Source organism: Pan paniscus, chromosome 5, assembly GCF_029289425.2.
Source record: "Pan paniscus chromosome 5, NHGRI_mPanPan1-v2.0_pri, whole genome shotgun sequence".
In the NCBI taxonomy this organism is placed as follows: domain Eukaryota; kingdom Metazoa; phylum Chordata; class Mammalia; order Primates; family Hominidae; genus Pan; species Pan paniscus.
The window spans coordinates 158,524,399-158,545,523 of NC_073254.2; the positions used below are offsets into that span (position 1 = coordinate 158,524,399).

Genomic DNA, 21,125 nt, shown 5'->3' on the forward strand with positions numbered 1-21,125 from the left:
AACTCATGTAAAGTTTTAATAATAGTGTCTCACCACGGTAAACATTCACTAAATATTAGCTATTGTTAAGCTTATGGATAGGTCGACTGATTCAGACATGACTTTCAATTTAGTATTTTAATCATTTCAGGATTTGACGTCAACACTGAGATACCAATTCCTTGAAGGATTACGTAAAGGAAGTGATAGGTTCCATTTGAGTTGCCTAGGTTATACAAGCACTCCAAAGACACTTCCACAACTGGAAATTCTAGATAATAGCATAGTCTACACTAGGATAAAGACATTTTTTGACTCAACTGACTATTGATAGTGAAGAGATTATCAATCCAATGGCCAGTATCATTAAATACAATAGATCGAATTTGTAGGCTTACAGCATATCTATAAAACAAACATTCATTTATTCAATAAATAAGTTGTACCTGCTACTGGTATGCATGTATGATGAATAGGTATTATCCCATTTTACAGTGTGGAGGAGAGAGTGAGGAGGAAGCACAAAGAGGCAATGGGGTAAGGGAAGCAGAATGTATAGGGCTTAAGAGAGCATTGTCAAGGCTTAGCTATTCAACTCCCTGGAGAAGGAAAGCACCTGAAGGGTTTCAAGCAGTGAAGTTACACATGACTCATGTTTGAGGTTTAACAGGATCACTGAGGCTGCTAGGTTAAGATCAGACCAATTGGTGGGGAGGGGAGCGGTGTGTACAAAGGTGAAAGCAGGGAAACCAGTTAAGAAAAGATTGCATTAGCACCATGGAGCTTCTCCTTATCAGGCTTGGCATCGTTAATTCCATAACTCTGTTCACTAAAGCCAACTTTACTAATTGGTCAAAACAGCCCTGATCAAATTTTTTTTTTATCCAAAGAGCTTGATACATGCATAGTTTGAGTGAAGCAACAGAAAACACCAAAAGTATGCCATCAAAATTATGTTCCCACAAACAGAACCCTCTCTTTTATTACACTCAAAAAAGTCCAGAGTTGAGAGCACTGGTAATAAGCATACAGTGCTACCTAAAACTTGGACTTCTGAATGGTCTTCTGTCCTCTCTTGCTGTCTCCACTCTTGTTCCCCTTTGATCCATCCTCATTCCCCTTTGATCCATCCTTGTTCCCCTTTGATCCATCACTGTTTCTAGAGTGATCTTCCCAAAACAGGGATTACAGGCAGTGGCTCAAGCCACGCCTGTAATCCGAGCACTTTGGGAAGCTGAGGCAGGTGGATCACTTGAGGCCAGGAGTTCAAGACCAACCTGGCCAACATGGTGAAACCCGTCTCTACTAAAAATACAAAAACTGGCCGGACTAAGCCAAATTCAGAAAGTATTTGCTTAGCACATTAGCCTGTGCACAAAGCACCATTTAACCGAGTCCCAGATGTGTTAAGTTTACCCATTCAGCAACCATTTATTGAGCACTTAGCCTTGGGGATTAAAAAAATAAATAAATAAGATTGAGTCTCCATCCTAAAACAGGTCACGGCTAGTTCAAGACACAGACAAGTAAACAAGTAAGCATAAGCCAGTGTATGATAAACACGATTAGAGAGGAATGAAGAAGGCAGAGAAATAACAAGCAGACAAGAGCCATCAGCTCTGCCTGAGGATGTTAGAGAAGACTTCACAGAGTTTTAAAGCGAGTCTAGAAGGATAAGTAGGAGGTCAACAGGCAGGGGAGGCGACTGGAGCACCCTGGCACAGGGAATAAGAGGGAACGGGAGGTGCCAGTTTCTGGAGTTGTGAAAAAGCAATGAGTCTGTATGCTAGTTCTGCAGGGGAGAGGACGGAGGCAGATCTCATAAGGTTTCACGCCATGTAAAGTGATGTAGGCTTCATTCTGTAGGCAATGGGGAGCTACAGAAAGGTGATCCCGTTGTTTTTGTGGGGTTTTCTGTTTTTTGTTTTTCTGAGACAGAGTCTTGCTCTGTCACCCAGGCTGGAGTGAAGTGGTGAGATCTCGGCTCACTGCAACCTCCGCCTCCTGGGTTCAAGCGATTCTCCTGCCTCAGCCTCCCAAGTACCTGGGATTACAGGTATGCACCACTAAACCCGAGTAATTTTTGTATTTTTAGTAGAGACGGGGTTTCACCATGTTGGCCAGGCTGGTCATGAACCCCTGAGTTCAAATGTTCCTCCCACCTCGGCCTCCCCAAGTGCTGGGATGATAGGCTTGAGCCACCGGTCCCAGCTGGTTTTTGTATCTTAGGAAGATCACTCTGGAGACAGTGTAGACTCATGGATGGATCAAAGGGGAACAAGAGTGGAGAAAGCAAGAGAGGACAGAAGATCATTTAGAAGTCCAAGTAAGAGCTGATGAGGGCCTACGCTCTATGAGGACGGACATCTAGGTGCAAATACAGCAGACCTTTAGGAAATTAAACTGAAGTATTTGATAGAAAATACTGTAGTTTTCAAAAAAAATTCTAGGCTGGGCATGGTGGCTCAGGCTTATAATCCCAGCATTTTGGGAGGCCAAGGCAGGAGGATCACTTGAGGCCAGATGTTCAAGATCAGCCTGAGCAAAAGAGAGAGACCCCATCTCTACAAAAATAAAATAAAATAAAAAATTAGAAAGGCATGGTACCCTGTGCCTGAAGTCCTAGCTACTCAGGAGGCTGAGCAGGGAGGAACCCTTGAGCCTGGGAGTTCAAGGTTACAGGGAGCTATGATTGTGCCACTGCACTTCAGCCTGGGCAACAAAGCAAGACCCTGTTTCTAAAAAAGAAAAGCAAACAAACAAACCCCTCTAATTTGACAGAACATGTTATAGTTAAACCAAAACACCCTGAAATTACATGGAAATATATTTTATAATAATTGCATGAGACATAAAAATTAACCCTAGATAACATGCAGGATCTTTTAAAATTATTAAAAACAAACTGTTGGCCAGGCGTGGTGGCTCACGCCTGTAATCCCAACACTTTGGGAGGCTGAGGAGGGCAGATCACCTGAGGTCAGGAGTTCAAGACCAGCCTGGCCAACATGGTGAAACCCCATCTCTACTAAAAATACAAAAATTAGCCGGGCGTGGTGGCGGGTGCCTGTAATCCCAGCTACCCAGGAGGCTGAGGCAGGAGAATAACTGGAACCCAGGAGGCAGAGGCTGCAGTGAGCCGAGATTGTGCCACTGCACTCCAGCCTGGGCGACAGAGCAAGACTCTGTCTCAAAATAAATAAATAAATAAATAAGTAAGTAAATAAATAAAAGTAAACTGTTCATAAAGATCAGTTTCAAAGAAGGTTTCCGTAACTTAGCAAAGACATTTTAATGGAAAAGAACATAGGTTACTCACTTCCAAACTCAAGCCCTGACAATAAGTTGCTTCTTTTTATCACTCTTAAGATACTTTTCATAATTTTAAAAAAACCATATTTTTCATAATTTAATTGCCTCTTCTCAAAACAAATGCACAAAGTTTTTAAACTAAAAAAGGAAGGATACTAGATAAAATATCATTTAAATCGAACTTCAACAATTTAATTTGCAAATAAAGACATATTACAATGAAACAAGGCAGTGAGAAAACAGAGTCCCAACTTCAGAAGAAAAAATAATAATAATCAAAGGTCAATAAAGGGCAGTCTCAATGGACCAGAGAAAACATTAAGTGGCACTCACTGTGTGTCTCTTTCACAGAATGTCAACTTCAGTAGGAAGTAAGAGGAAAACCATGACATTCACTGATCTCTTTTGTTAAGACACCAAGGTCAACTTCCTTTGGCTATTTTTCCGATATATGTAGTAATCGTCGGAATAAATAAAACTTACTGATCTTGTTTCACTCTTAAATTTGTGATGCTACTTGACAATATTTGTCAATATTTCTTAGGTTTTCTTAATGCCATAAAGAAGCTATTTTTTTTTGGAGGATTTTTTTTGGTTTGAGACCTAGTCTTTATGTTTTTTTGGTTTTGAGACCTAGTCTCGCTGTGTTACCCAGGCTGGAATGCAGGGGTGTGATCTCGGCTCACTGCAGACTCGACCTCCCAGGCTCAAGCGATCCTCCCACCTCAGCCTCCTGAGTAGCTGGAACTATAGGCACACACCACCACACTTGACTACTTTTTCTATTTTTTTGTAGAGACAAGGTTTCGTCGTGTTCCCCAGGCTGGTCTTGAACTCCTGGGCTCAAGTGTTATGCCCACTTCGGCCTCCGAAAGTGTTGGGATAACAAGCACGAGCCACCACGCCTGGCCCAGGAAGCTATTCCTAAGTCCCACCAATTTAAGGATTTTATTATCAGAAATAGATCACAGCTATTTACATGGAAACAGGATCTTGACTTTTGACCTAGCTGCTTTTGGTTTTTCATGTCATTTTTCTCCACTGTAATATCTGGTCATTAGTAATCTAATTATGTGCAAGGATCCTGCTTTCTGCAACTATTTTATTAGGAGAAAAACTGGGATGAAATTACTTTAAATAGATCCAACTCCCACACTCAAAAATTGATTATCTAGTATATGGATTATTCATTACCCTTGATACCTAGTATGGTCATTCTCTGGCCATTTTTATAGTGGCTGAGAAGGGAGGACACTGACATTCAAATGATTCAAAGCTGGTAACATTACTAGTCTGTACGATAAAGTCCAGAAGGAAAGGATGAAACATTGTTCAAAGCAAGGCTTTGCATGTCAATTACCTTCTCTATCTGCTGACCTGCCAATACCAGGATCATCAATCACGCTTCTGCCCAGCTAAATGGAGAGCTGGGGATACAACAAAACAAGCTCTGCTCAATGAGAAGACGGACACCCCATTATGATTCCACCTCTTTTAGTTTTATTTGAGTGAGCAAGAAAGGGAAAGCACAGAATAAATACTACTAGTCATTAGTTTTCCTCAAGGACCTTCCACAGTGCTGGAAAAGCAGCAGGTACTCATTAAATCTTGTTCAGTTAAATGCTAACAGTTAGAAGACCATGCAAAACATGAAAATGTTCCAGATAAAGTTCCTTTATGTGGACCTTCTCATCTAGGTCATCGTGTTGCACTTTTTCACAATTATCCTACATTTTCTCTTTAACCCCCCCGCTTTAGATGTCTTATTTGCTTCTCCATTTAAGCATGAACTCCATGACTTCAGGGCCTGAGTGCTATCTTTCTTTGTATCCTGCACATAGTATTCAGTAATGATTCCACCAATAAATGCTCTCACAACTTCACGTGAAAAGTTACATATTGTCTTATCTACCACTGCATTCCACTTTTTTACTATAAAGAAGATACTGATTCACACCCTTGATTTGTATGGCTAATTAAGTCAAAACATCATCTACTACTGTAGTGGGTCATATCATACTAAGAATATAAGAATTGATCATTGCTGTTACCCAATTCATTCTTACCTCTCTGAGTATAAACGGGGATGGGATTCAAGAGAATTTTGAAACTTGTAGTGTGCTGTCAAACACACATACAAAAGAAAACATACAGATGCTTACTGGTGGCTGCTTTGGACCTATCAGTATGTATCTTGTAATTACTTTTTAAGCTCAGGAACAGTAGTCTAATCAGAAAATGCATACTAGTAGCTTCTAATCGTATAAAAAGATTCTCAAAAGAAAAAGAATATCAAGCACTATAATTTTATCCTTAGTTTCTTGACATTAAATCATAAAGCTATGGGTTTGTTGTACTGAAAGATATCCATAAGGGTAACCACTTAAAAACTTTATTTTGATGTTCCTGATAACAATCCAGCATAGAAATTCCCTATTAAAAGAGCTTCTGTTTCAGAAATTGAATGTGTGTCATACAACACACTATCCACACTGATGGTAGGAGCTCAGCAGGCTAACGGTGCAAAGCATACCTGGAGACAGCGGGCAGGGAACAGGCAAGCAGTGTGGCCTGGCAGCAGCTGCTGGAGGGGAGGGAGAAAGCCAGGAGCTGCAGAACCGGACCCCCGCCAACCAGAGTTCCCACAGGGGGACCACTGATGCGAGGCTGGCTTGTTAAGCTACAGTTGCCCTACGTCTAGCTGTCACTGCATGATGGTTGTGTGTGTGTGTGTGTGTGTGTGAGAGAGAGAGAGACAGAGAGAGACAGAAAGAGAGCGAGAGAGAAAAAGAGAGAGAGCGAGAGAGTGGGGAGGAGGGAGAGTTTTTGGCAATCTGTGTAAATCAAAAAATGTTAATGTAAGTTAGGGGGGTTGCGGAATAAACTGAAAGAAAGGTGGATTAGGCTGTGTGTGATTTGGGCAGAGAGATATAAAAGATGCTACACATTCCCATCAGACCAATGTGTCTCCCAGTGCATATTTATTTGCAACCAAATCCTAACGTGGCCATTGGGCATTCTTAGTATTGACTGATAATCCTTGCTAGAGTTTCAGCCTATTTGATGCTTCTAAGAAAAAACTTCATTTCTGCAAAATTTTTCTTGAAGACTTTTCCTCTTTTGATCTGCTCACATAAACAAATGTCACTTCTGTATTTCTCCAAAGGAAGGAATTGTGTGGAATAAAGATCAACTGTTATAACATCCCCCTGAGACAAGATGTCAAAGTTGGAAGCCAATTTTCTTTTGTAAGTCAAATGCGAAAACAGAATATAATGCCATGAATTTTGATGTATAAGCAGCTTTTTAAGGATTCTTTCTGACACCGTATGTCAAAAATCATATCATTCATGCCCAATTATTTAAAAAAAAAACACATAAACTTACACCCTATATTATGCTTCCATTTATCTTCATGAAGCTACTGTATCCCCTATTCCATTAAGGGATAAAGGGCACAATCTTTTGTATCGCTACGTAAGCAAGTCCTCCCTTCACAAGTTGCCAATGTCCTTTACAATGACTTCTTTATTTTCCACAAGTCACATGTACAGTATTTGCTTTATTTCCCAAGTAAAACTAATACACACAAATTCAGTCTCTGTTCCTTTAATGCTAATTCAGATGAAGCATCTACAGTAGAAATCCTACAGCCTCATGCTCACATGTATACAGTCGTTAACAGAGACTTGACAGTGGTTGACTTAAAGTCAAACAAGTCCTAAAAAGCAATCTTTGGCAAAGCCCAAAGGAATCAAAACTATACCCTCTTGCGACCACAGCACTACTGAATCCACCCTCCAAACATTTTTGTTTCAAACATTACAACCCAATCATTTACCAAAACCACAGCTTATTCCTGATTTAGAAAAGTAAAGTTCACAGACTTACTAAACTATACAACTCCAGCCAGAAAGCACAAATGCCTTTTCTAAGCCTGGCAATCACACAGCATTTGAACTGAAAACCCACATTTTTAAGCTCAGAATCAGTGGCTCATTGTTGATCACCTTGTTGATACAATAAACAACTGATATCTTCAAAGATTATTAGCTAGTCCCTCTTGTGCCATAGTTTAACAGACAAGAACAAATAGTTTACACACACATTCACCCTGAAGAAGGGCTGCATTAACGCTCAGCCTGTGCGACATAATTACTATACTCATAAGCACATATTTAACTTAGTTGATTCTCTCACGTTTCAGTAGTTTTGCTTTCCAAAGCAGGGGGAAGCACAGGTCCCTGAAAGACTCCAGCAAGGTTTCTCTTGGCATGGGGAAGAATGTGATAAACAGGGAAAACACAATCACGCGGAATGTCTGGACTTGATTCCTTTGTGATACTTAAATAGCACTCCCCTACTGGGCTTTGCCCACTGCACCGAATGGAGAAACCGTTTTAGAGCTTAACAATTCAGTCCCTACACACACTAAGAGGAAGAATTCAGAAAATCTAAATATAAAATAGGGGTGTGTTAAGAAATATTGAACTGTTTCCCTCTCTCCCAGCAGGACTGGTATTTTTTTTTTTCGTCTTGGAGGCAAAACATGTTAATCCTGAGAACAGAGCCAATGTCAGTCTGAAAAGAAACTTGATAGAAATCTAAAAACTCTGGTTAAAAGAAGGAAAGGAGAAAGAAAAAAAAAATCCAGAAACTCCTTGGGACCAACATATCAGTGTTAAGCCCCTTGCGTGTTCATTTTCCTTGATGTCACAGCCCAACACTGGTTTAATTCAAGCATTCATGTAATTCCTCAATCTTAGAAGAAGGATGCAAGAAGACTATGTACGATTCCCGAAGTTTTCTCAGTGCAGTTTCACAAGAGTTCCACGTTCTAGCCCCAGATTGCTATAAGGGCAGAAGATTCTCTCTAGCTAGGGTGGTGGGTGGTTTATCATTGAACTTTTCACAAGTCACATGAGCATGTGGCCCTGATGGAGGGAGGGAGCCTGCCGAGAACAAATAACAGCTACTTTATCTTTCTTTGAATGATACAAGATACAAGCTCAAGCTGAGGAAGAGCATTTTTATTTTAGACATGTCAACAAATGACGCCGAATTCCAATACAAAAACAAACATTTCAAAAGAAACTCCTAATGGGGGCAAAAATCATGAAGGGGGAGTGATAGAAACAAAGAATTCTACATAACAAACTTTTTCAAATGTTTAAATTTTTTAAAAATCGAGTCACCTTTTCTGGGCTGGGCTCTGTATATCCAGTTTTCGTCATCCACTTCCACCTGCTGCCCACACACCGAGAGCTCTCCATCACTGCGAAACAGCCTCTTTGTCTGCCTGGACAAGGAGGAGAAATTTATCCAACTCACAGCACGTGAGAGAGAACCTGTATTCGGCTGGAGTCTGAAGGAACCTGAAGAGCCTTCCTTTTTCATCTTCTTTTCAAAATCAACTAGAGACAAAGAACAGCCCAGCAAACAAAACGCTGGGTTTTTTGCGTTGGCCCAGGTCCTCTCCACGAGCCTGCTGTTTCCCTCTTAGACAACGCTGACAGTCAGGCACCGCATTATCCAAAAAGACGGCTTCTGTGTCACCCAATTAAAAAGAAAGGGAAAAGCAGGGGTTAAGAAAGAAAAGAAAAATGTTTTAACCTAGCCACATTGTGGACTCCGTTTCTAGATCCGCGATATCCACGGCCAAAAAATAATAAACAAATAAAAGTATAATTTAAAAAATGAAGCAGCGTGTTCATTTCAGGAGCACTTGTCAGGACTTTGCAAAACACAAAGCCAAGGCACCCCGACTCTTTGGCGTGTCCCTAGCATCCCAAATTGTAATCCTACTCCTCTCCTGGGCATCTTTCCCCACCAGGGCAGAAAGCCAGCTGCCCTGGTGAAGTAACTCCTCACCCTAGAGAAAAAGAGTCAGGGTCAAGCCAGGCACCCAGTTTACAGTTCACCCACACGGTTACTTGGGAGAAATCAAAGAGCTCAGCTCACTCGCCCCAGCACAGGGCAGAATCATAAACCGCCCACTTGCTCTCCTTCCCGTCTGTGAAGCGCTCGTTCAGAGCCGCAGGACTCCGCAAACAATAAAACCGGCTGCGTGGCTATTGCCTGGATTACAGAGCAAGCACTCCTGCGAAAGACGATAGGCTTTCCCGACACCAAAGGCACCTCATTGGAGACAGAAAACCCCGCCTCTCCGCAGTCAATACTTCAGTGGCAGCTCAAACTTCTGAACTTTAGCGCAGCTAGGGGTATGCAAGTCTGTGCAGAATACAGACTTCTGGGCATAAAGAATAAGAACTTGATTATGAATTATCAAACTATACTTCTGAAACTACAATTTTGAGAAGGGGCTTAATACAGTAGATAGATAGATAGATAGATAGATAGATAGATAGATAGATAGATACATCCAACATTCCTAGATGGATTTAGGAATGTCCATCATTTAAGGAAGTATATTTCCAAAGAGAATATAACGGACCCGGCTATTCACTCCCAGCTTCCAGCAAAGGTGAAACGCAGCCATCATTGTACCTGTTACTGTCACTCCTGCCTGTCACCAGCAGCCAGAGTGTGGGGCTGGATCCTCCTCTGCCGTATCACTGGGAGCCCCTGGGGGTTATTCCTCTCCAACCTTGAATGATCATCCTATCACAAAGAGTCATCAGAGAGCTACGCTAGTGGCACTTAGCTGCAGGCTCTAGCCCTGAGCCTCCTCTGCAAACTATCTAGAGCCACAACTTGCAATGCATTTGGGTGTAGCATTTCACCCAAGGCTAACTTACTGCAATTCCACGGTCCTAGGGGTGTTAAAAGTCCCTGCAACTTTCCATCATAGAGACTTGGGTCGGCATCTCCTTCTCCCAAGCGTTATTTGGGGTAAGGCAAATAAGCAACGAGTAGAGAACTAGGTCTGTAGCACTTTGCTTTACTCAGCATCGATCAAATACATTAAAATTAACAAACTGCAACAGAAAATAAACTGATTAAAAATTTTAAAACCAGAATTTTGCATCATACATCTACTCCAATTCACTGAGATTTTAGGAAGAAGGCTCTACAAGCTTACTGGGACAGGAACACTTGTAGAAGACAGTCAGAAGTTCTACAAAGTGTTACTAAGATAGGCAGTTCATATTACACCATGTAAATAATGACAGAGAACAGGTACTACTAAGGGAGAAGCTACAAAGCAGCCTCAGTTTAAAAGCTAAAAGAGTCCTTGAGATCACGTAGTTTAAACTCCTTGATTTTCAGATAGGAAAACTCAGGCCCAGAGAAAGTATGTTCATACCCAATGTCACACAGAGAAGTCAGTAATGAGGACCAGGCTGCATCCGACACCACTTGGATCAGAGATTCACACACTTACCAGGGATGCTTGCTACATCACCAAGTGCTCTTGGCCTGTTTCAGTTATTAATTGCAATAATATCTCCACCTTGACTACCATTATTTTTTTTTCTTTTTTTGAGACAGAGTCTCGCTCTGTCGCCCAGGCTGGAGTGCTGTGGCATGATGCAAGCTCTGCCTCCCGGGTTCACACCATTCTCCTGACTCAGCCTCCCGAGTAGCTGGGACCACAGGCGCCCGCCACCACGCCTGGCTAATTTTGTTTTTGTATTTTTAGTAGAGACAGGGTTTCACCGTGTTAGCCAGGATGGTCTCGATCCCCTGACTTTGTGATCCGCCTGCCTCGGCCTCCCAAGGTGCTGGGATTACAGGCGTAAGCCACCGCACCCGGATGACTACCATTATAAAGGCAAAGGTAAAATAGTTGTGCATAACACCAGTGGCTAACATCAAACATCCACTCTCTTCTTTCTGAGTAGAAAACACTTTTTGAGAGTCTCAAAATATAAAAGGAAAAGTAAAAAAAGACCATCTCACCAGAGAAATCCATTAATGCCCCAAATGCTGTTTACCATTTCACTGGTTCACGAGACCCCCTTGCCACACATCTGTGCACACTCAAAGGAGCCATGGAACCCAAACAATGAACACAATTCTCTTCTCCCTACTCTCTACATCCTGCAGCTGCATTTTTAATTTAAAAATATCTGGCTGGGCACGGTGGCTTACGTCTGTAATCCCAGCACTTTGGGAGGCCAAGGTAGATGAATCGTTTGAGCTCAGGAGTTCAAGCCCGGCCTGGGAAACATGGCAAAACTCTGTGTCTACAAATAATGCCAAAAAAAAAAAAAAAGAAAAAAAAGTTAAGTCAGGCATGGTGGTACTTGCCTGTGGTCCCAGCTACTCAGGAGGCTGAGGTGGGAGGATCGCTTGAGCCCAGGAAATCGAGGCTTCAGTGAGCTGTGGTTGCACCACTGCACTCCAGCCTGGGCAATAGAGTGAGATCCTGTCTCAAAAGAAATAAATCAAAATAAAAAATTATATATATGCTTAAACCTCGTGTGTTCTTCTTTTTTTGGAGACGGAGTTTCCCTCTTGCTGCCCAGGCTGGAGTGCAATGGTGCAATCTCAGCTCATCGCAACCTCTGCCTCTCGGGTTCAAGTGATTCTCCTCCCTCAGCCTCCCGAGTAGCTGGGATTACAGGCATATGCCACCACGCCCAGCTAATTTTGTATTTTTAGTAGAGACGGGGTTTCTCCATGTTGGTCAGGCTGGTCTCGAACTCCCAACCTCAGGTGATCTGCCTGCCTCGGCCTCCCAAAGTGCTGGGATTACAGACATGAGCCACCGTGCCCGGCCCAAGTGCTATTTTTTATTTACCAGAAGTGCTGTTAAGCGCTTTCCTCAACTCCCCCTCCATGGAATGTGCATACACACAGCAGCAAAGGTGAATTGGTATCATTAGTAACTGGCGTGTTTTCCTCCAGGGCCCCCATCCCTGTACACTTCAAGGAAAGGGTTAACAGGAGAAGCTAAAAGAACATTTCCTGCCAATCAGCCAAAACGATAACTAGTCCATTCAGGGACTAGACTCATGACTCTCCCTCAAAGTAAGTGCCCACGTCTGCCAGATTTCCAGAAACCGTGCACCCACAAATCATAAGACCTAGGGATACGTTTGTATAATAACCAATTCTCTGTCTACTGGCTAGTCCATATTTCTGTTATATTGGGCCTTGATTATTAAATCTTCATTTATCTAAGAAAGTCAAATAAATTAACTACTTTTACAACTGGATTAGAGTTCCTGTTGATCAAGAGAATATAATGGTTTAAATCAGCTTTGTAGGTAATAATTAGATCTTAACTATGCATATTAGATATATACTCTATTAGCTTAGAACATCCTAAGTGGGCTTCTTAAGAAGCTACTATATTCACTCAAGCTATATTTGTTTAGCAACCACGACGAACCCCACATTTTAGTTATGTGGATTATCAACCCAAGAGCCATACAAATCAGCCCATCCCGGCAGCAGGGCCAAGGCTACTTTGTGCCAAAAGCTTCCTGTATATTATTGCTAACCTTCACAATAACCCTGCCGTGGAAAAATCCCTACATTTATTTATTTATTTATTTATTTATTTATTTATTTATTTATTTATTTATTTATTTTGAGGCAGAGTCTCACTCTGTCACTCAGGCCGGAGTGCAGTGGCGCGATCTTGTCTCATTGCAACCTTCGCCTCCCGGGTTTAAGCGATTCTCTTTCCTCAGCCTCCCAAGTAGCTGGAACTACAGGCGCGCATCTCCATGCCTGGCTAATTTTTGTATTTTTAGCAGAGACAGGGTTTTGCCATGTTGGCCATTCTGATCTCAAACTCCTGATGTCAGGTGATCTGCCCGCCTCAGCCTCCCAAAGTGCTGGGATTACAGGCATGACCCACCGCTCCCCGCCTGCAAATCCTACTTTTACATTAATTGGTTTTTTTAAAAAATAACTTCAGCTATAATCTTCAAAGTAATGAAAACATCTTAATGTAGCTATTTTTCTCCAAGAAAACCTACATTAGACTGCCTTGTCCCCATGTGAGACAGACGTGCTGAACAGATTTTATCTGCCTTCCTTACCGTGCTGGGCTGCCCCCTCCCCTCTCACTGTCAGGCTGTCAAATTCGAACTTCTGCTGTCATCACATGTGCCAATAACTGCTCCCTTCCTACCACTTTGCCACTGCTGAGCTTCAGGCCTTAGGAATCACATAAACAGGCTTGTTTAAATTACATGTTTAGTGGGAGTTAATGAGGGCTCACGGAATAAAAGGCAGAGCCTCTGTGGAAGGGCTTTGTCGCAGCTGCCTTTGGCCAGCACCCCCCTCCTTCACCAGCGGGACGGAAGCCCCAGGGTTGAAATGGCTGGAGGAGCAGACCCTGCATAATGACCCCCAGGTGGATCTTTACACCATGTTTATGATCAGTTGCATCTTTTATACTTAGTTCTCCACACTTGAGGGTCACTTACCCATCACTGCTGACAAAGGGACAAGAAATTACTGTATATTACTCTATATATTTCAGAAATGATTTACGTAATACATTAAGGAAAATTTAACCATAAAAACTGGAGGCACCAGAATAAATTACTAGAGGAAGTTCTAGAATCATCTCCTTTGGGAATTCCTAAGTCAAATGCCCATGAATTTGGAAAGATTTATCTATGCTTTCACCAAGAGTCAAAGGAATAGACTGAATATGTTTGGAAGGTTCTTGCCATAAGACACAATATTTTATGTTTCAACATATACTGGCATCCTGAAAAAGGAGATTATCATAAATGAAAGTTGGAGACTTAATAAAAAGTGTTAAAGAGGACAGGATATAGGATTAGACAAACCTTTCAACGCAACCAGGCATGTAATTGCTCTACTCGCCATCTGTGTAAAATGCCAGCCAAAAATAGGAACTAATTTCAAGTGCCATCAGTTTTTTGGCCTCACAGGCCACAAATGAGCACTGTGACTTTTCATTTCCATGTGTAGCTTGCCTGCCCTGTCAAACCTAGCAAAGAAAACAAGAGAGGCAGCACCCTGAAGTTAGAAATCAATGGGAAAACACGGCTGGATTGCAAGCGCCGCTGGGGTTGGCTGGTTTGGCTGGGAGTGAGGTGCATAAACAGAAGGCATGTGAAAAGAGACAAAGGTGCAAAGAGAACCACATAGAGCAGAGAAGAGGACTACTCTCAATGGTGTCACGTTCTGAAGTGGCCCTGCCTGGGTTGGGAGCAGTGAAGTGTGCCTCTCATCAGATTACCACATGAATCACCCAGACAACCCACAGGGACCTTTAGCTTAGGACAGGGTACAGTAGGTTTTCCAACTGTCATCTCCTGTGAATAATTTAAGAGTACACTTAAATGGAAATCTTTCTATGAGGTAATTTGTACACACGAATAATGAAAGCTTATCTCAATATCAAAAGTAAATACTTTGAGCCAGATATTTATAATTAAAAAAACAAAACAACCAAACCGTATTACCCCCAGGACCACAGCAAACACATTCCCCATAGTACATTAAATCCTTCTTCCTTTATCCACCTTTCCACCCACCAAGGAATGAAACAAGTGATTGTACCCTAGAAAGAAGTCATGGAAGGCAAAACACAGCTAATTACCTAATCAGCGCCGGCCCCGTTTTCAGGTTGCCCTCAACTACCACTGCTTTAAAACTTAAAAGAAGGAAAAGCACTGACTTCTCATTAAACCCTGGCTTTAAAAGCCACAGTGCCTTCAACGGAATTAATAGTGTTGTTCCCCTCAAAGGGAAAGACTCAACACAAACATTTATGCATATGTATCACCACCAGCTCAACTCCCACCTTTCAAAGTCTTCATGCCTGAAAAGGGCGAACAGATCTGACATCCTAAGCCTTAGCTGCACTATCCCCGTGGGATCACTTGATACAGAAGCAATATGGCAGATTATTGTTCTCAGTCCCCTAAGGTGCAAGGGGACAAAGGATGTCGCTGGTAAAGAAGCCGCCACTGACAGAGAACATGGACGTCAGAGGCTTGGTAAGCAGTACATAACCAAGAATGCAACATCTGTACCAACTTTCACCAAGAAAATGTCCCCAACCTAAGGAGTTCAGATTACAAGAAACCCTAAAACAGCATCAACTTTGAGATTCTTCTAATATAAGAAGACCAAGGGCAAACTTATTCTGAGATCAAAATAAAATTCCAAATAAATAACTTTTTTAAAAATCATGACTTCCTTTGTTCTTGATACCTTTCCTATAGCCTCTCCAGTGATCACTGTGGTTATTATTTTTTTAATCTACTCAACCAGTTTTTCTTTTTTTTGCAAGTTGTATTAAGCACTTAAAATCACAGGAGATCTTATTGAAATGCAGAGTGTGATTCAGGTCTGGGGAAGGGACTGAAATTCTGAACTCCTAGAAGCGCCCAAGTGATGCTAGTGCACAGACTGTGTTTAAGTTAGCACAGTGCTAGACTATAATGCCCCTGAGGCCAGGAAGCTCATCTGTCATCTTCCTGTCCCTTACAGCAGTGGTCTCCAGCCTTTCTGGCACCAGGGACCAGTTTCATGGAGGACCATTTTTCCATGGACAGCAGGGTAGGGGGTAGTTTCAGGATGAAACTTCCACCTCAGCTCATCAGCAGCATGAGATTCTCATAAGCAGTGTGCAACCTAGATCCCTGGCATGCATGGCTCACAACAGGGTTCGCACTCCTATGAGAATCTAATGCCGCTGCCTGTCTGACAGGAGGTGAAGCTCAGGCAGCAATGCTCGCTTGCCCACAGCTCACCTCCTGCTGAGCCACCTGGTTCCTAATAGGCCACAGCCTGGGGTTTGGGGACCCCTGCCTTATAATACCTTACACACAGCCAGCATTTAGCCAATGTTGGTTGACAGGGTGAAAAAAATGGAACCATCCATCATTTCCATGTTACCTTTTTATTTTGATCTCAACAAGTTTCAGCGTAAGGAGATAATGAGGCCTTTATAGCAATCATTCCTTTATCACTAAATCACAAAAAGCAAAAGTAAAATGTATAAACTGGCAAAAAGTATACAATCTGAATTAAAGGGTTAATAATAAAACCCCATTCATATGGCCATACTGTTTCACTTTGGGAAGAAAGAAGCTTATTAACTGATAGGCGTATGCTTTTCTTCATTTATTAGGACATCGTCACTGCTTCCATCCACGAGAACTTCAGAATCCAATGATCCAGACCAGCCCAGTGCAATCAACAGTGAGCCAAATCAAAAAGCAGCCTACATTCTACCTGATAATCCACACACAGGCTGGGATCTGCTGGGTTCTACTAGGTGAATTGAATTGCTCCGTGCCAGTGGAAAATTTTTTTACATCAGTTTTTCCTAGTAGATGTTTAAAAAATTACAAAGAATTTTCCAATCGACCTTATGTGACCTTCTAAAGCATTTATTCTATTTAACTCTATCTTTAAAACTATACTCACTATGGCTCTATAGTGCTTACACCGAATATATCTGACTTTTAACATTCTATCAATTCAGCCTACTTTTACTGTGCTACTCCTACATGCTAAATATGTGTGACACATTTTTTGATACAAGCAGTGATTTCCAGTGAAGCAGATAAATCTTACTTTTAATAATCTATTAACAGAATTGAATATAAAGTAACAAAATTCTTTAATCAGGAGCACCCAGGAAGCAAAAATATCGAGTACGTTTCCAAACAAGGAAAGAGACAGAAATGCAAATACATATATTTAGAATTATTGCAGCTAGGCATCAGTATGTGCATCACCTCCAGAAACGGCAAAGAGCCCAGTTACAGGGATCAGTTCAAATATTTATTGATCTCTTGCTAGGAGATGGGCCAGGCAGACTGATTCTAAAGCACAAAAGATAGGGCCCTCCCCTAGAGGAGTATAAAATGTGTTGTAGGAGACAGATATGCACAGTTACTTTCAACATACTGCAAAAAAAGAAATACAAGAAACAAGTAGTAGGCTGAGGCAAGCCTCTGGGCTTGAGTAATTTCTTCGGGATGAGATGTACTCTCTAGCTGAGTTTTCTAGCGGTCGGGAGATTTAGCCAACCAGTGGTGTGTTAGTAAACTGGCTCTCTGGGGCGGGGATGAGGGACGTGGGAAGCCATGACTTATAATACATATTTGCCAATTTCCATGATATAAAGCCTCCCACCATGGCCACTTTCAAGCTACCAACAATTTAACAACCAGCCTGCTAAAATCTTGAAATTAAGAACTGGCTCCCATAGTCAGTACGTGCTGGCTCCAGTACACCACTGAATTTGGCCAACACAATCGTTTGGCAAACACAATAACTTGGTAGAAAATTAATAGCCCCACAATCACCAATTCTTTAAGTATTAGCATGGGTGGAGGGAGAGAAATCTATAAATGTTACCTGACATGGGAAAAAGATACATAGGTATGATTCAGTTAAGGATCTGGAGATGTAGACTATGGTGGATTAGCGCGGGCTAATATAGCCCTGGGCGGGCTATAAACGCAATCACATGTGTCCTTTCAAAGAGAGAAGCAGGGGGAGGTTTCAGCCGGAAGAGGAAAAGGCAATGTGACCACAGAGGCTGAGATCGAACTGATTCAGCCACCAGAGCTGGAAGAAGCAAAGAACTGGATCTTCCCTAGAAACTCTGGAGGGAATGCAGCCCTGCCAACACTTTGATTTCAGATTTCTGGCCTCCAGAGCTATGAGGGAATAAATTTCCGTTGTTTTAAGCCACCAAGTTTGCGGTGGTTTTTTAGAGCAGCCGTAGGAAACTGATGCAGTGGAGTACCAATGGGAGTTTTGCAACCTGCTCTATCTTTAAGCATTTCTGTTCATTTTGTAAGAATTCTGAAATTTTTTGCACTCATACTTTTCAAATTTTCTAATTCCTTATCAGTCCTTTTTTGGTGTTGTTCATAAAAGCAAAAGTTTGGAAGACTAGGCCTAACAGGGAATGAGTAGAGGCAGTTTAAGTTGCCAACAACTAGCAACTCAGAGAAATTTTTCACAGGCCTGAGCGCGGTGGCTCACACCTGTAATCTCAGCAGTTTGGGAGGCCGAGGTGAGAGGATCACCTGAGGTCAGAAGTTCGAGACCAGCCTGGCCAACATGGTGAAACCCCGTCTCTACTGAAAATACAAAAATTAGCTGGGCATGGTCGTGTGTGCCTGTAATCCCAGCTACTTGGGAGGCAGAGGCAGGAGAATCGCTCGAACACGGGAGACTGAGGTTGCTATGAGCCAAGATCATGCCACTGTACTCCGGCCTGGGCGGCAGAGTGAGACTCCGTCTCCAAAAAAAAAAAAAAAATTCAGGAAAAAAAATCAAAGCAGGATCTGCAAGCATTTACACCAAGTGTTGTGATGCAGTGACACTGGGTTGGTGTGGCCTCAGGCTCTTACTTTCTGAATCTTGTAGTCTACTCTGTTATATCAGAATGCTCTGAATGAGGAAAAAAATTAGATTTTGAGGTTCTACTTTTTCTTTTTCTTCCTTTTTTTTTTTTTTTTTTTTGAGTCAGAGTCTTGCTCTGTTGCTCAGGCTGGAGTGCAGTGGCGCGATCTCAGCCACTGCAGCCTCTGCCTCCCAAGTTCAAGCGATTCTCGAGCCTCCACCTCCCAAGTAGTTGGGATTACAGGTGTACACCACCACACTTGGCTAATTTTTGTATTTTTAGTAGAGATGGGCTTTCACTATATTGGCCAGGCTGGTCTGGAACTCCTGACCTCAAGTGATTCGCCCGCCTCAGCCTCCCAAAGTGCTGGGATTATAGGCGTGAGCCACCATGCCTGGCCCAAAGTGGCCTTAATTTAAAGAGCAGTTTTTAAACCACTGAGAATATGTAAATGGAATACTACAAATAATCTTCAACAATTTCAGGGCACTCCATTTCAAGACCAAAAAATCCCTTTTCCCCTGAGGAATAACTGGATGACCATGAATGAGAATGTAAAATATTTTTTAAAGAACAGAAAAAAAAGAGATGGGACCAAAAAAAAAAAAGAGATGGGACAAAAAAAACTTCGAAAAATTTTGAAACCAGTAAGCAAATAGTCATAATGACCCATTTGCTTTCAGTCACCCTGTTCTAGACAGATCACTGCTGCCATTTTGGTAGTGTAGATGTATTTGATAGGTGAAGATACTGAGGAAGAATGTGATGAAGTATCTCACCTAAGGTTCTGAGCTGAGCATCCACCCAACCCCAAGTCAGGAGCCTTCCCTTTAACTCTGCTGAGGGCCACTGCCTGCAGGTGTCTCCCCTGGGCTACTGCCATGCCCTGGGAACTGGGCGACCTGCTTTTGGCTGTGCACCTTCAATCTGTCCTCCCTACCACCAGGCACACCACGCTCCACGCCTCCAGACCCTTGACTCTTTATCTCCTCCATCTCTGGAACATTTCTCATCTTTTCCACCGGCTTTACTTTTACTCACCCTTCAAAACTTCTGCCGGAAGCTGTCTCCATTCAAATAAGCAAATGTTTATTGGGTCCTGTATCACTTAACTACTGCTGCCTCCCAAACTCCTGCAAAACCCAGTGGCTTAAAGCAGTCATCACTTACAATTTCTCACAAGCTAGTGGGTCATCTGCAGGGCAGTGAATCTCGGCTGAACTCGGCTGAAGGTGGCTTTGCTCCAAGGTGGCTCTCCCCGTGTGCCTGAAAATGAGGAATTTCCTGGGACATGGAACTGCAGTTTTAAAATGGGGGCAGTCCTGGGTACAAAGGATGGCTGGTCACCTTGGCGGTGACCTCCAGGTGTCCCTCCCCCTCCTAGGACTAGCAGGCCAGTCCAAGCCTGTCTTTTCCATGGCAATGGCACCAGAGAGCACAAGCTCAGCTGCAGAAGCTTCCTAGGCAGGAGGGCTGCTCACTTTCCACTGGCCAAAGCAGGTCATGTGCCCAAGCCCAGCATCATGGGGCAGGGAAATAACTCCACTTGCCCAAGGAAGTGGGGGCAGGGGGTGAATATTTCTGAATCTCATCTACCATAGGCACCTACTTGGGCAAGTTACCAAGGGTTAAAGGCTCCAAAAACACCATTCCTGACCTCGGGGATTGGGCTATGCGAGGTACCCCTGCTATGTGTTCCCGTAACACCCCACGCAGAGAGATGCTGCGCTTCACCCGTCGCATCTGAAATTATGCATTTGCCATTCCAGACTGTAAACCACCCAAAAGAAAGAACTGAGGCTTCTGTCACTGTGTGCCCAGGACCCGGCATACAGTAAGCACTAAACTGATGTTTGTTAAACTGCACTGGTCCATCATATGCTGTTCATCGTCATGTTCAACTCTCTCCTGACAGATGAACTCAAGTTTCTTTACTGGACCTCCTTTGATATTCCCCCACATAATCTAATCTGGCTTGATTAGATACAGAGCAAGAGAGCATATATTTTAGGGCTTTGTCAACTCTATAGTCCCCACTGCAACAACTCAATCTGCCATATGAGGGAGGCCAAGGTGGGAGGATCACTTGAGGCCAGGAGTAGGAGAGCAGCCTGGACAACAAAGTGAGACACTCCCCACACCCCACCTCCCACCTCGTCTCTACAAAAAATAAAATGAGCTGGATGTGGGGGTGCTCGCCTATAGTCCCAGCTACTCAGGAAGCTGAGGCAGGAAGACCACGTGAGCCTAGGAGTTTGAGGCTGCAGTGAGTTATGAATGCACCACTGCACTCCAGCCTGGGCGATGGAGCAAGATTTTATCTCAAGTAAATAAATAAATAAAATAATATTAAAAACTTTCCACTCACTCTGCAACTAAAGGAACCATAGACTTGGTATCTCTTATAAACTAATTCACCTGATCCTTTTCCTACAACCTTGTTTGTGTAATTAAATGAACACTTCACAGCTGGATATATCTAAAAATTGATCTCTATGTTTCTATATTCAATCTGCAAATTTGATTAAGGGCATAGCTGTTTGTGTTTCTCTCACAT

At 42.6% G+C, this 21,125-nt stretch overlaps 1 protein-coding gene across 4 annotated transcripts in view; it reads right to left on the reverse strand.

The window, feature by feature from the left end:
* Positions 1-21,125, reverse strand: part of NHSL1 (NHS like 1) — a 274,952-nt gene that overhangs the window by 139,841 nt on the left and 113,986 nt on the right. Inside the window, exon 1 of one of the 4 annotated variants that reach the window (XM_008953046.4) lies at positions 8,487-9,489. The exons of 2 other annotated variants lie outside the window; for them this stretch is intronic. In XM_008953046.4, coding sequence (XP_008951294.1) covers positions 8,487-8,688 — 202 coding nt within the window. In that variant the 5' untranslated portion in view covers positions 8,689-9,489. Of the gene's footprint in view, positions 1-8,486; positions 9,490-21,125 lie in introns of those variants that run through there. One more of the 4 variants, XM_003827704.5, reaches the window with a different exon arrangement.